At 44.9% G+C, this 15,495-nt stretch overlaps 1 protein-coding gene across 1 annotated transcript in view; it reads left to right on the top strand.

The window, feature by feature from the left end:
* Window positions 1-12,238, top strand: part of CCNB3 (cyclin B3) — a 44,493-nt gene extending 32,255 nt beyond the window's left edge. The window contains 5 exon segments of the mRNA XM_055081578.1: window positions 3,656-3,793; window positions 7,244-7,399; window positions 8,228-8,377; window positions 11,815-11,945; window positions 12,166-12,238. Coding sequence (XP_054937553.1) covers window positions 3,656-3,793; window positions 7,244-7,399; window positions 8,228-8,377; window positions 11,815-11,945; window positions 12,166-12,238 — 648 coding nt within the window.
* The last annotated feature ends 3,257 nt before the right edge of the window (window positions 12,239-15,495 follow it).

Below are 15,495 nucleotides of genomic sequence, written 5' to 3'. Positions count from 1 at the left end.
CTAATGGTTTATCAATTTTGTTTATCTTCTCAAAGAACCAGATTTTAGTTTTATTGATCTTTGCTATCATTTCCTTAATTTCTTTTTTATTTATTTCTGACCTGATCTTTATGGTTTCTTTCCTTCTGCTAACTTTGGGGTTTTTTTTTTGTTGTTGTTGTTCTTCTTTCTTGAATTGCTTTAGGTGTAAGGTTAGGTTGTTTGTTTGAGATGTTTCTTGTTTCTTAAGGTAGGGCTGTATTGCTGTAAGCTTCCCTCTTAGAACTGCTTTTGCTGAATCCCATAGATATTGGGCTATCGTGTTTTCATTGGCTTGAGGTGCTCCTATGTTGGGTGCATAAATGTTTACAATTGTTATATCTTCTTGTTGGATTGATCCCTTGATCATCATATAGTGTCCTTCTTTGTCTCTTGTGATAGTCTTTATTTTAAAGTCTATTTTGTCTGATATGAGAATTGCCACTCCAGTGTTAAAGTCCCCTACTATGATTGTGTTACTGTAGATTTCCCCTTTTATATCTGTTAGCATTTGCCTTATGTTTTTTTTTTTTTTTCTTTTTGTGGTACGCGGGCCTGTCACTGTTGTGGCCTCTCCCGTTGTGGAGCGCAGGCTCCGGATGCGCATGCTCAGCGGCCATGGCTCATGGGCCTAGCCACTCCGCGGCATGTGGGATCTTCCCGACCAGGGCACGAACCCGTGTCCCCTGCATCGGCAGGCGGTCTCTCAACCACTGCGCAACCAGGGAAGCCCATTGCCTTATGTTTTGAGGTGCTCCTATGTTGGGTGCATAAATGTTTACAATTGTTATATCTTCTTGTTGGATTGATCCCTTGATCATCATATAGTGTCCTTCTTTGTCTCTTGTGATAGTCTTTATTTTAAAGTCTATTTTGTCTGATATGAGAATTGCCACTCCAGCTTTGTTTTGACTTCCATTTGCATGGAATATCTTTTTACATCCCCTCACTTTCAGTCTGTATGTGTCTCTAGTTCTGAAATGTGTTTCTTGTAGACAACATATATATGGGTCTTGTTTTTGTATCCATTCAGCCAGTCTATGTCTTTTGTTTGGAGCCTTTAATCCATTTACCTTTAAGGTTGTTATCAATATGTATGTTCCTATTACCATTTTATTAATTGTTTTTGGTTTGTTATTGTAGGTCTTTTCCTTCTCTTGTGTTTTCTGCCTAGAGAAGTTCCTTTAGCATTTGTTGTAAAGCTGGTTTGGTGGTGCTGAATTCTCTTAACTTTTGCTTGTCTGTAAAGGTTTTAATTTCTCTGTGGAACCTGAATGAGATCCTTGCTGTGTAGAGTAATCTTCGTTGTAGGCTTTCCCCTTTCATCACTTTAAATATATCCTGCCACTCCCTTCTGGCTTGTAGCGTTTCTGCTGAAAGATCAGCTGTTAACCTTATGGGTATTCCCTTGTATTTTATTTGTTGCTTTCCCTGCTGCATTTAATATTTTTTCTTTGTATTTAATTTTTTATACTTTGATTAATATGTGTCTTGGCGTGTTTCTCCTTGAATTTATCCTGTATGGGACTCTCTGTGCTTCCTGGACGTGATTGACTATTTCCTTTCCGATATTAGGGAAGTTTTCAACTGTAATCTCTTTAAATATTTTCTCAGTTCCTTTCTTTTTTTCTTCTTCTTCTGGGACCCCTGTAATTCGAGTGTTGGTGCATTTAATGTTGTTCCAGAGGTCTCGGAGACTGTCCTCAATTCTTTTCATTCTTTTTTCTTTATTCTGCTCTGCTCTCGTTATTTCCACTATTTTATCTTCCAGGTCACTTATCCATTCTTCTGCCTCAGTTATTCTGCTATTGATTCCTTCTAGAGAATTTTTAATTTCATTTTTTGTGTTGTTCATCATTGTTTGTTTGCTCTTTAGTTCTTCTAGGTCCTTGTTAAACGTTTCTTGTATTTTCTCCATTCTATTTCCAAGATTGTTCATCTTTGCCATCATTATTCTGAATTATTTTTCAGGTAGACTGCCTATTTCCTCTTCATTCCAAAATCCACCGCCTCAATTTTGGGTGATTCGTTGTCTATTCAGGTGTTCCAGAGATGCAGGGTACATCAAGTTGATTGTGGAGGTTTAATCCACTGCTCTGAGGCTGCAGAGAGAAACTTCCTTTTCTCTTCTTTGTTTGCACAGCTCCTGGGGCTCAGCTTTGGATTTGGCCCTGCCTCTGCATGTAGATTGCCCTCTGGTGTCAACAGGAAGGGGTTAAAGAAGTGGCTGATTAGCAGGCTCTGCCTCACTCAGGCCGAGGGGGAGGGAGGTGTGTAGAAGGCGGGGTGAGCCTGTGGAGGCAGAGGCCCGAGTGATGTTGCAACAGCCTGAGGCGTGCTTTGTGTTCTCCTGGGGAAGTTGTCCCTGGATCACAGGACCCTGGCAGTGGTGGGCTGCACAGGCTCCTTGGAGAGGAGGTGTGGATAGTGACCTGTGCTTGCACACAGGAGTTTTGGTGGCTGCAGCAGCAGCATTAGCGTTTCATGCCCATCTCTGTTGTCTGCGGTTTTAGCTGGCGGTTTGTGCCCATTTCTGAAACTCTTCTAAGTGGTGTTCTGAATCTCCTTTCCTCATGCACCCTGAAACAATGGTCTCTTGCCTCTTAGGCAGTTCCAGAGTTTTTTTCCATACTCCCTCCCTGCTAGCTGTGGTGCACTAGCCCCATTCAGGCTGTGTTCCCTCAGCCAACCCTAGTCCTCTCCCTGAGATCTGACCTCTGACGCCAGAGCCTCAGCTCCTAGCCCCCACCCCACCCCGGCGGGTGAGTAGAGAAGCATTTCAGGCTGGTGAGTGCTGGTCGGCACCGATCCTCTGTGTGGGGATCTCTCTGGTTTGTCCTCTGCACCCCTGTTGCTGCACTCTCCTCTGTGGCTCCGAAGCGTCCTCTCCACCCACCCACACCCCGTCTCAGCCAGTGAAAGGGGTTCCTAGTGTGTGGAAACTTTTCCTCCTTCACAGCTCCCTCCCAGAGGTGCAGGTCCCATCCCTATTCTTTTGTCTCTGTTTTTTCTTTTTTCTGTTGCCCTACCCAGGTACGTGGGGAGTTTCTTGCCTTTTCAGAAGTCTGAGGTCTTCTGCCAGCATTCAGTAGCTGTTCTGTAGGAGTTGTTCCATATGTAGATGTATTTTTGATGTATTTGTGGGGAGGAAGGTGATCTCCATGTCTTACTCCTCTGCCATCTTTAAGATGTCTCCTTATTATCTGGATGCCTCTTTGAAGTGGATGCTTTGGCAATCAAAGCTTAAGTCAGGCACTTGCATTACAAAAAGTCAACCTTCAGGATTTACCCTACAAAGTAGCAAATGGGGAAAGCAAGAATCTAAGCTTTGGAGATGAAAGAGAGAGGGTGTGTTCACTCAAGGTGCTCATAGAGAAGGAGAGCATCTCCCTCTGATGTAAGATTGGTCACTTACCCAAATGTGTAGGGATAGATAATGCCAGGGTACTCAAAGACACTAGAGATGTAGCCAGGCCCCTAACTGAATCAGTTCTTGCATTCATAGCAGAGTTTCAGCTGGCCAGGCCTGGTAGCACCACTGTCCTCAATACCACAGACCAGGTAGTTACACCTATCTGGATGTGCCTTTGGAGTTGGACAATATGTGCATTTCTGCCCTCTTTGTGTGTTCCTCCAGATGACCTTTGAGATGAGTCATGAGACCCTGTACTTGGCAGTGAAGCTGGTAGATCACTACCTTATGGAGGTAATATGCAAGAGGGACAAGCTACAACTACTTGGTTCCACTGCTTTTCTGATTGCAGCAAAATTTGAGGTGAGCCTGAGTCCATAGGACCTGGAGAAAACTAATCAATCGGTTTCTATCCAAGCCAGATATATATGTATGTATGCATGTGCATTTACATATGTATGTATATATGTGTGTATATGTATGTATTATATACATGTATATACATATATATACGCATGTATGTACATTCGCATATGTGTATTTGTGTGTGTATACAATTACATACATGCACACAAGTAAGTTTTCCTACCGATTTTTTGTCTTCCTAAGCAGGGAAACTGGTGTTGGGTGCAAATGGTGGTGTATTTGTTTCCTGGAGTCAACAAAATTCTCCCTTTTCCTCTTTGAAAATGTGTGTAGGTGGACATATTCCTAGTTAAATGGATTGTTCTTTTTAAAGCTTCCTTCTGGACCATAATTCTCTGTCCCCACCCCATTTTTTTCTTCCAGCAACTCCACCTCCGTCTAGTGGAGTCTTGAATTGCATATATAAGGAAGCATTTCCAAATCTAGGTGCTGGAGACATTTAAGAGAAAATGTCCTGGTGTAGATGGTAGTGAGTCCAATTAAATTAGTTATTTTTGAAGTAGCAGTATAAAAGCAAGTAGCTGGCCTTTCCTTCATAACCATATCCATCTGACTACTTTATCTGAGTCTTTCCTCTTCCTTAGATGCTAAATGATCTTGTTCTATTCTCATTTTTCCTTCAGATAGGCTAATAGTATAAAACCTTAGGGTTTAGGAACAGAGAAGTAGCAACTTTTATGAGTACAAAAACCTTTAGAACTGTGGATTTGTCTTTGTGTTCCCTACTCAGCTCTATCCCTAACTAGCTTTCTGCTTCCCTTCTTCACTCTCTCCTTTACTCACTAGCTCCTACCTCGATCAGTACCTCCCTCTCTAACTCCACCCCTCCTTTGCTCCTTACTTGCCTCCCTCTCTTGCCACTTCCGGCCCTCACTCCACTTCTGGCCCTCACTCCACTTCTGGCCCTCACTCCACTTCCACCCTCTCTCCACTTATGCCCTTGCTCCACTTCCACCCTCGCTCCACTTCTGCCCTGTTCCACTTCTGCCCTTGCTCGGTAGCTCCCTTCCTCCCTCCAGCCTTCTTTCAATCTCTTCCTTGATCCCTCAATCCCTGCTTTGTACACTCACTCACTCCATGCTGGGCCCTTCCCTCCATCCCACCCACCCACTCTCTGTTGCTCTTTCCAACCCTCCTTTTCTCTATCCTTCTCTCTCTCACTCCTTTCCCTTCTCACTTGATCCCTCCTTCCATTACCCTCTCCCTTCCACCCTGGTTCTATCTCTCATTCCTCCATGCCTTCCCACCCACCTACCCACCACATCCCCCCCTCCCTCCCTTCTCTCTCTCACTCCTTTCCCTTCTCACTTGATCCCTCCTTCCATTACCCTCTCCCTTCCACCCTGGTTCTATCTCTCATTCCTCCATGCCTTCCCACCCACCTACCCACCCCATCCCGCCTTCCCTCCTACTCCACCCTCCTCTCTTCCACCCTCCCTCCCTCCCTCCCTTCCTGTCCCTTTCCTTTGTTCACTCTCTTCTCTCCTTCCCTAGCTAATGCTCTTCCCTCTGTCACTCCCTCTCTCCCTTCCTTCTCCTTCCCTCTCCTCCCTGTTGCTTCTCTAGTGTGTGCTCCCCTCCCTCCTCCTGTGCTTCCTCCTCCCCTCCTCCCTCACCCTTCCTTTTCTGCTGGTTCCTTCTCTCCCCTCCCTGCTTGCTCCTTCCTTCTGTATCTCCCTTCCTTGATCCATGGTACTCTGGCACCATGACTCCCCCCACCTTAACTTCCTCCCACCCTCCTTCCATGTCTCCTTCCTTTTTCCTCCTTCTCTCTCTTCTTCCTTCCTCCCTCCCCCCTCCCTCATTCTCCCCATTTCCCTCTCTGGCTCACTTCCTTCCCTACTCTCTTGCTCCCTGGTTCTGTTGCTCCCCCTCACTCCCTGCTCCGTCTCTGCTCAGCTCCCTCTCACTCACTTCCTTGGTCACTCCCTCCCACCCACTCATGCTTGTTCCCTTCCACCCTCTTTCCCTCCCTGGCTCCTTTTCTCCTTGGTTCTCTCCCTCCTTCCCATCCTCCCTCCCTCCTTCCTGCCCTTGCTCCCTAGCCTCCTCCTTCCCTTTCTTCCTCTTTCCCTTCCTCCTCCCTCACTCTCTCCCTTGTTCCCTGCTTCCCTCTCTAGCTCATTTCCTTCCCTGCTCACTGGCTTCCTGGTTCATTCCCTTGCTCCCCTTCCTTTCTCTTTTTATGTCTCTCCCTCTCTCTTCCTCCCTCCACCTACCTAGAGATGTCCTTGTGGCTTAAGCAAGTGCTCCCTGTCTCAACCTCAGGGGGGTTAAAAAAGCAGCTGGGGGTTCCTGGACAACCAAGAGCAGGAGGGAGAAGGAGTGTGCAAGGTGCTCTCGTTAGCAAATTTTGGAACCAGGAGCACCCCTCTTCTGGTTATCAGGACAAAGGACCTCCACTAAGTTTTTTGGAGCAGGGGTGTCTTCCCCTCACAGGATTGAGAAGTACAGAAAGACTTTTGCAAGGGGAGGTATGGAGATGATGTGAGAAGAATGGAAGCAGCCACTGGTGAGTAGAGCAGTGGAAGGGAGAGTTTCTTGTCCTGGTCTTGTCACTAGGTTGCTGTGTGACCTTGAGCAAGTCACTTCCTCTCTCTGGGCCTCAATTTCCCTGTCTGCAAACCCAGAGGGTTGGTCCAGTTTGTGCTCTGAAAATAAAGGTGTGAGAAGAAGGCTGGGGTGGGCAGTGAGGTGCAGCTAGAGAAAAGATTCAGGGGTCTTCCTGCCTCCTAGTCCTTTCCCCAAAACTAAGGTTCAACCTGCAGAGGGCAGGACATGGAAAGGTGTCCCAGATTGTGGAGGGGGGTGGTTCTTCTCACCCTTGGCTTGGCTTGGACCTTCCCAGTCTAGCCCCCTTGCACATCCTCCCATCCCTTGGTCTTCAGTCTCTGCTTAGGTTCCCTCTGTGCCTATCTCTGTCTCTCACTGCCTATTACCCCAGCAGTGCCCCCCTCCCAAACATCCTTATTCATTCCTTAGACAAGAAAACAAAGTGCAGGCTTATTTTCCATCTCTAGCTCCCTTCCTGTGGTCTCCTTCCCTCTGTTCCCCCCAGAGTAGGCCTTAGATTTCCCATTTCTGGCTCTCACTCATTAGAAGAGAGATCAGTGTTTCCAGTCCCTGTGCCATATTATGCCACTTCCAGTGCTATAAGAATCTACCCCAAGAGGCCCTATCCTCTCTCCTCCTATCTCTCTGATTTTGATTTTCAGATGTACTACTCAAAAACCAGAAGCTGGCTCTCAGAGCTACCCTGAAGGTTCATGCCAGGGAATGTTATCACCTCCTATCCTTCACCCCTCTCCTCCCCTGCCTTTCATTTCCAAGCAGAGAGGAGTGGGCTGTCTTTGCCTGGTTGTGACTGCCTCTCCTCTCCACCCATAGGAGCCCTGCCCACCTTGTGTGGATGACTTCCTGTACATCTGTGATGATATTTATAAGCGAGATGAGATGCTCGCCATGGAAATCAGCATCCTAAACACCCTCAAATTTGATATCAACATTCCCATCGCCTATCATTTTCTGCGCAGATATGCTAAGGTAAGACAGGGAAGGTACATCTTCATTTTCCCACTGCTGGGTTAGTCCCCTCCATTCCCAGAGTGGCTGCTTGAGTGGTAGGAAAAGGGAAAGGGACAACTGGGGACAGGGGAATTTCTTCTTCAGTCCACCCTCCTAGATTGGCAATCTTTATGGAGTGTGGGGGGAAGAAAATTGCAGTTTTCCATGGTATGCCTATAAAGTTTTGAGGTGAGGGCAGAGTAGGGGAGGGGAAGAAGATTCTTTGATCAGGAAGGGACACTTGGGAAGTTTAGGGGAGATGCTGTCAAAGTTCTCTTCCTTCACCTGAATATTGGTTACAGGGGAAGTCACTTTGTATTATACAAGTGTGTCTTATTGTGGGATTTGTGTGTGTATGTGTGTGTATCTATACACACACACACATACACACACATACACACACATATATATTCAAACAAGAAAAGGGAAGGAGTTCTTTTGGAGCATGGAATACCTCCTAGTCTGGAACCCAGTGAAAAGTCAACAGTTGGAGGCCTTCGGCTCTTCAAAGGATGACATGTACAGAAAGGGGAGGTGGAGGGTACCACAATCACACTTGATAATTTGGTTTAAAACCCTGAGGATGGCAAATACCATTGCCAATTTCATAATCCCCCCTCCTAAAGATTCTGTGCTTTGGGGGCAGGGTCCTTAGTGTGAGTCATGGTGGCAAAAGAGGTACCTTGTTCAGGCAGAGAGCCATTTAGGCCCAAGGTGGGATTACTGGAGTGAGTGAGTGCAGGGGATTTTCTGCTTGGTTCCAGTGTTCTGAATTGATTGCTGACCCAGTCTTCTTCCTGCCTTTAGTGTGTCCATGCCAGCATGAAGACACTGACCTTGTCCCGCTTCATCTGTGAAATGACCCTGCAGGAATACGACTATGTCCAGGAGAGGGCTTCCAAGCTAGCTGCTGGCTCCTTCCTCCTGGCCCTCTACATGAAGAAGCTCGGACACTGGGTAAACACTTGTGGGCGGTGGGGAAGAAGGAGTAGGGATTTTTAAAAAATATTTATTTATTTATTTATTTATTTATTTATTTATTTTTGGCTGCATCGGGTCTTAGTTGCAGCATGTGGGCTCTTCATTGCAGCACGCGGGCTTCTCTTTAGTTGTGGCACATGGGCTCCAGAGTGTGTGGGCTCAGTAGTTGCGGCACGTGGGCTTAGTTGCCCCGCGACATATGGGATCTTAGTTCCCTGCCCAGGGATCGAACCCCTGTCCCCTGCATTGGAAGGCAGATTCTTAACCAGTGGACCACCAGGAAAGTCCCAGGGATAGGGATTTAAAAGCACAGGGTCAGCTCAGGAGGAAGGTGTAAACTAGGGCTGTGGGAAACTCTGTGGCAAGACTACTACATATCTGCCTTTATGAGTCCTTTAACATCTTGACATCTTAGGGGCCTGGCTGCCTAAAGGGTTTCTAGAGCCATGGTTTTAAAGTATTTTGTTTTACTTTTCTTCATCACAGTACCCTTTCTTCCAAAGACAGCTTACTTGAAAGCCCAGTATCACAAAACAGACTAATGTGAAATTATTCTGATTGCAGCAGGGGGTGGGGTGGGCCAACTTCTTGCCTGACCCCATTCCACCCCTGCTCCTTGCAGTCCCCTCAGCAAGGTTGGCCCCCCAAGGGAGCTCATTGGAACAGGATTTGGAAAGCACTGACCCGGAGAACAGAGTAGTGAAAGCAACTGTCCATGTGTATAACAGGGGACTCAGAGATATACTATTGTGCTCTTCTCTGAGGAGGAAGGCCCCCACAGCCTCCTTCCCCAATACAAATAAAATGCATATTTGATGCTTTCTCAATTTTATAAAAAATTGTGAATAAAAGCAACTTTAGAAAACTATGAATTTTTACTGACGTGTAGCATGCAATCCAATAGAGTATGATTGCAAATGAGCATACTCTTCCCAACCACTCCTAAGCCCCTGCAGCCTAGAAATTCTAGCACCACTACTGATGGAGAAACCTCTGTGTGCTGAGGAAGAACTCTATGAACAGCTGTGTGAACTTGGACAAGGCACTGAAATTTCTTGGGACAGAGAAAGCATTAAGTAAATGGCAGTGGTGACGATGAGAAAGAATACGTAATAATGATGGCTAGCATTTATTGAGTGCTTAGACAGTGAACTAAACACTTTGTCTGTTAACTCAATCTTCACAACAACCCCATGAGATCAGCACTATTATCCCTATTGTACAGATAAGAAATAACTTCCCGTGTTTGGCTAATGAGAGGCAGAGCTAGGCTTTGGGAACTAGGAGTCTGTTCAAAGAATATACCTACTCTATAATCAGAATGGATGTGGCTGTAGCCCCGGAGCCATGATCCTGGAGGCCCCATGCTGACCCAGGCTTTGACCCTTGGATCCTGGGGAAGGCTGGTAGGTCCTGAGGGAGGACAGTTGAGAGGCTCAGGGCAGCAAACTGCTTGCCAACCAGTATAAAAATATTTCAGTGTTTTAACACTTGGCATGGCTGTACCAGTGAGTATCAGCTAAGTGTCAGCCCTGATCTGAACCCAGGTAGTCTGGCTCCACAGTCCTCTACACTATAATATACTGCTATAGATTAGAAAGGCTTCACAGAGGAGGTGACTTTTGAGTTGGGTCTTGAGAGATGAGTAGGAACCTTGAGAAGAGACATTCTAGGCAGAGGGAACAATAATTGAAAAGATGTGAAGGCAATAAGGAAACAGTGTGGTGTATTCAGGGCAGAATAAGACATTTCCTATGGATAGAGCAGAGGATGTATGAGTAGGGAATGGTGAGAGGTGAGACCAGAATGGTACAGTGTGGTCAGCTTGTGAGAGGCCTTTGATGCCATGCTGAAAGATCCATTTTACACTAAGGCATTGCAAGTTTTTAAGGCAGGAGAGTGACATCTTCCTGTTTGTATGTTTTGGAAACAGTACTAGTATATAGCAATACGGAAGGTATATTAGATGAGAGAGCGTATGTGAACCTATCAACACCAGTGAGTGGGCTTTTATAATAATCAATGTGAAGCATTGGGGCAGTGAACAATTGAACAATTGAACAATATGAACAATGTGAACAATTGGGGCAGTGGCAGTAGGGCTGTTAATCTTAATTAACACACCCAATATGATGTGTTATCCCATGTGTTACTCCCCTGCTCAGCATGCCAATGACTGCCCTTTGCCTGTGGCAGTGGTTTTCAAAGAGTATTCAGTAGAGCCCTGGGATTCCTGCAGAAGTATCTCAGGGGCCATGTAAAAGGTAAAGGGATCCAAATTGGTGGGCTTCTTAGTTCCCACCCCCAATTCCAGGTAAGATATTTGGGCTTCCAGGTAAGATATTTGGAAAAAAATGAGTTCAGGGAAAATAATTTTAGACATTTTAAGAAAACCACTGCCTCACAGAATAATGAATTTTCTTTTCTCTACCTGTGGAACTCCCACTAGACTTTCAGGACCTCTTGCAGATGTGCCCTCCTCTGCAAAGCTTTTTGTGACTTTCCCAGCCAAAATTCATGGGTCCTGCAGCTCTGTTCCTACACTGTCCCATGCTCCCTTCCATTGTAGCACTTCCCACACATTTTGTAATTCTCTGTGTGCATGTCTGTCTCCCCCACTAGACTACAGACTCCTCAAGGGCAGGAGCCTTAGTCATCTCTTAGTCATCTTTGTATTCCCAGCATCCTGTATGGGGCTTGGTAATATTAATCCTAGCTAGCATTGTTTGGGTATGTGCTAGACTCTGTTCCGTGTGCTTTATGTCTATTAACTCATTTAAACCTATTATGTAATTACTGTAATCATCCCTATTTGGCACATTTGGAAACTGAGGCACCTAGAGGTTAAGTAACTGGCTCAAGGCCATGCTGTTAATGGAGCTGGAATTTGAACCCAGGCAGTTTGCCTCCAGAACCTTTGCCCTTAAACACTCTGCTATATTCCTTTTGCCACATGATAGGCATCCTTAAAGTTGACTGAGAAAATGAATGCATGAAATGATAGCTGTTTGAGCCAGAGAGGAGGAACAGCCTTAAGTTCCTGTTAGCTGTTTAGTTGGGACCTCAAATTTGTTCTGAGGTTTGCCTGGCCATTGGCTCTTAACCTGAGAGTAAGTAACAAAGTCAGTCCTGTTCCTTAAATTCTTTGGTGGATTTCAGTTTAAGTACCTATGGCTAGGGCTAATATCCAGCTGGTGCATATGGATATAGCCATACCACTAGCTTGCAGCTGGAACATAGTCTTCTAGGTAGTACCCTATAATTATTGGTCGGTATCTGTGCTCTACGAGTCTTTGAATTGTTTGACTTTCTTCCCTGCCTGTACTATGGATAGGAAGTTTGGATTTGGGTATTGGAGACAGGAAGTGTCTGCTTCCTGTTGTAAAAGTCACTGTCCATGTTGCTTCTTCCAGGCTCCTACCCTGGAGTATTACAGTGGCTACAAGACCTCTGATCTTCACCCCTTGGTCAGGCAGCTGAACATCCTGCTGACTTTGCGTTTGTTTAATAGGCTCAAGACTGTGTATTCCAAGTATTCCCACCAGTAAGTACCAAGCTCCAGTTGAGGTTGGGTTTGTGCTCAGTCATGGGGAGGCCCAGACTAACCTCATTTAAGGGAAAAGAAAGATTCAGGTACTTTTTACCTTACTTTCTGCTCCAGAGTTAAAGCAAGATAGGGAACCAAGGGCCTATGTCCCACTTATTCCATGGAGCCTGCTGCTTTGGGCTATTTTACACTGAGCAGACCCCTCTTCCTTTTGCAGGGTCTTCTTTGAAGTCACCAAAATTCCACCCTTGGACGTGATGAAACTGGAGGAGATTTTGAACCGCTGCTAATTCTGAGGCTGAGGGTCTGGCATTCTGGCAGCAGCCACCGGGGCCAGGCAGGCGTGTAAATAGGCTGTATTTATTGTCCTTGAATTTGTCTTTTCATCACTTTTCTTCATTTTTACTGTTTGTCTTTTCCCAAACTGATAATGTTGTAAATATTTGTGTTTTTTTATGAAAGAGAAGAAATTATTGTTGTATTTGATTAGAAATTTAATAAAAAATAATGGTTGTTGTTAAAATGGCTCACTTCCCCCCTTATTGCTCAGGAACCCCACACGTAGCCCTGTTTTTTTTTCCTGCCTAGTAAAGGCTGTGCCTCAGGGTCTAGCTTATCCAATTTCCCTCTCTGTGTGGAGACTTTCTCTTCACAGGAAGAGGAATTGAGCTAGGTGTGAACTGATGAATGAGTCTGTAGAAGGAGGATCCTGGTGGTGGGAGGTGTAGTCCAAAGAGACCCCGCTACCCGACAGGCCTCAGTGTTCAGATCTGGGGCAGCTGGAAGCGTGGGCCAATACCCTTTGGTCCCCATTTCAGGTTGCCAACTTTCTTTGCTTCTTCCTAGATGATGCAAATGTAGGGATAAGGATTTTCACTGAAATATACCCCTACTTTTGTAGTAAGATGGCTTTCTAGAGTCTAAATTTGAAAAAAAACTTTGAGTGGTGCACTGAAGTCTCTTTTGGTCCTTCAGTCAAGAGGAGAAATTTCCACCTGTGAAATCAGCAAGATGTCCCATGAATGTAAGCATCAACCAGTTGCTCAATCCTTCATTCATAAAGCTTTAAGGAGGTTCTCCTCTCTCTCTCTCTACCCTATCTTTGGGGTAATGTGTACTGGTACAGGTACTTCAGTTGTTAACAGAGGACTTGAACATCTTCTGTGCCAGTTGATTAAGAGCCACTGCCTCAATCTTGCCTCTAGGACCTCTGGGACCTCCCTACAATCTAGCAACTGAATCAAGTAATGTCTGTCATAGCAGGAGACCTCCAAGACTCTGTTCTAATACTGTGGCTGGCAACTGTTGTGATTGCTCTGTGGCCGATTGTTATCACTTGTCTAATATTTTGCAACTTAGTCCTGGAGGTGCATATCTGGTAGAGGGGGCAGTCATTGAAGACTCCCCAATTCTGACCCAAGAATCCCCATGCTAGTCTGATCATATCTCCTTTTCTGAAGGGTTGGACACAGGAGGGAGAGCATGCCATGCCCTTAGATGTCTTAGTGCTTTCTTTTTTAAAAAAAACTTTTTATTTGTTTGTTTCCTCAAATTTTATTTTTAAAAAACTTTTATTGGAGTATAGTTGATTTATAGTTTTGTCAGTTTCAGTAAAGTGATTCAGTTATACATATACATATATGTATATGTTCTTTTTCAGATTCTTTACCCATATAGGTTATTACAGAATACTGAGTGGAGTTCCCTGTGCTATACGGTAGACCCTCATTGGTTATTTTGTATATAGTAGTGTGTGTATGTTAATCCAAAGCTCCTAATTTATCCCTACTCCCTCCATGTTTCCCCTTTGGTAACCATAAGTTTGTTTTTGAAATCTGTGAGTCTGTTTTTGTTTTTAATTGGAGTATAGTTGATTTACAATGTTGTGTTAGTTTCAGGTGTAGAGCAAAGTGAATCAGTTACACATATACATATACCCACTCTTTTTTAGATTCTTTTCCCATATAGGTCATTAAAGAGTATTGACTAGAGTTCCCTGTGCTATATACAGCAGGTTCTTATTAGTTATCTATTTTATATACAGTAGTGTGTATATGTCACTCCCGCTCTCCCCTGTGCTATATACAGCAGGTTCTTATTAGTTATCTATTTTATATACAGTAGTGTGTATATGTCACTCCCGATCTCCCAATTTTATCCTTCCCTCCCTTTCCCCCCTGGTAACCATAAGTTTGTTTTCTACATCTATGCCTCTATTTCTGTTTTGTAAGTAAGTTCATTTGTATTATTTTTTTGATTCCACATATAAACGATATCATATGGTATCTGTCTTTCTCTGTTGGACTTTCTTAGTATGATAATCTCTAGGCCCATCCATGTTGCTGCAAATGGCATTATTTCATTCTTCTTATTTATTATTTTATTTTTTGGCTGCGTTGGGTCTTTGTTGCTGCGCATGGGCTTCCTCTAGTTACAATGAGTGGGGGCTAATCTTCGTTGTGGTGCATGGGCTTCTCATCGTGGTGGCTTCTCTTGTTGTGGAGCACGGGCTCTAGGCCCACGGGCTTCAGTAGTTGTAGCACGTAGGCTCAGTACTTCACTTAGTATGAGAATCTCTAGGTCCATCCATGTTGCTACAAATGGCATTATTTCATTCATTTTTATGGCTCACTGTATATGTACCACATCTTCTTTATCCATTCATCTGCTGATGGACATTTAGGTTGCTTCCATGTCTTGGCTATTGTAAATAGTGCTGCAGTGAACATTGGGGTGCATGTATCTTTTCAAAGTATGGTTTTCTCTGGATATATGCCCAGGAGTGGGATTGCTAGATCATATGGTAGTTCCATTATTTGTTTTATAAGGAACCTCCATGCTGTTCGCCATAGTGGCTGTACCAGTTTACATTCCTACCAACAGTGTAGGAGGGTTCCCTTTTTTCCACACCCTCCCCGGCATTTATTGTTTGTAGACATTTTGATGATGGCCATTCTGACCAGTGTGAGGTGATACCTCATTGTAGTTTTGATTTGATTTCTCTGATAATTAGTGATATTGAGCATCTTTTCATGTGTTTGTTGGTCATCTGTATATCTTCTTTGGAGAAATGTCTATTTAGATCTTGTGCCCATGCGCAGGCCCAGCGGCCACGGCTCACGGGCCCAGCCGCTCCGCGGCACGTGGGATCCTCCCAGACCGGGGCGCGAACCCGGTTCCCCTGCATCGGCAGGCGGACGCGCAACCACTGCGCCACCAGGGAAGCCCTTGTGCCCATTTTTTGATTGAGTTGTTTGTTTTTTTGACACAGAGCTGCATGAGCTGTTTGTATGTTTTGGAGCTTAAACCCTTGTTGGTCACTTTGTTTGTAAATAGTCTTAGTGCTTTCTTACCCATTGTGTCAATTTTCCATTCTCCCTCCGAACTTGCTTTGCCTTGATGACCAGATATCATTAGGTTCCCTCTTGCCCCATCCCACTGCCTTGCAGGATGACTAAAGGGTACAGCCACAGAGGTCCAAGCTGCTTGGTAGTGATTTAGCTGGTACAGCCAACTATGTGTAAACATGCTAAAAGCACTAGGCTGG

This window comes from Physeter macrocephalus, chromosome 21 (genome assembly GCF_002837175.3).
Source record: "Physeter macrocephalus isolate SW-GA chromosome 21, ASM283717v5, whole genome shotgun sequence".
In the NCBI taxonomy this organism is placed as follows: Eukaryota; Metazoa; Chordata; class Mammalia; order Artiodactyla; family Physeteridae; genus Physeter; species Physeter macrocephalus.
This window is presented reverse-complemented; position numbering and strand designations above follow the sequence as displayed.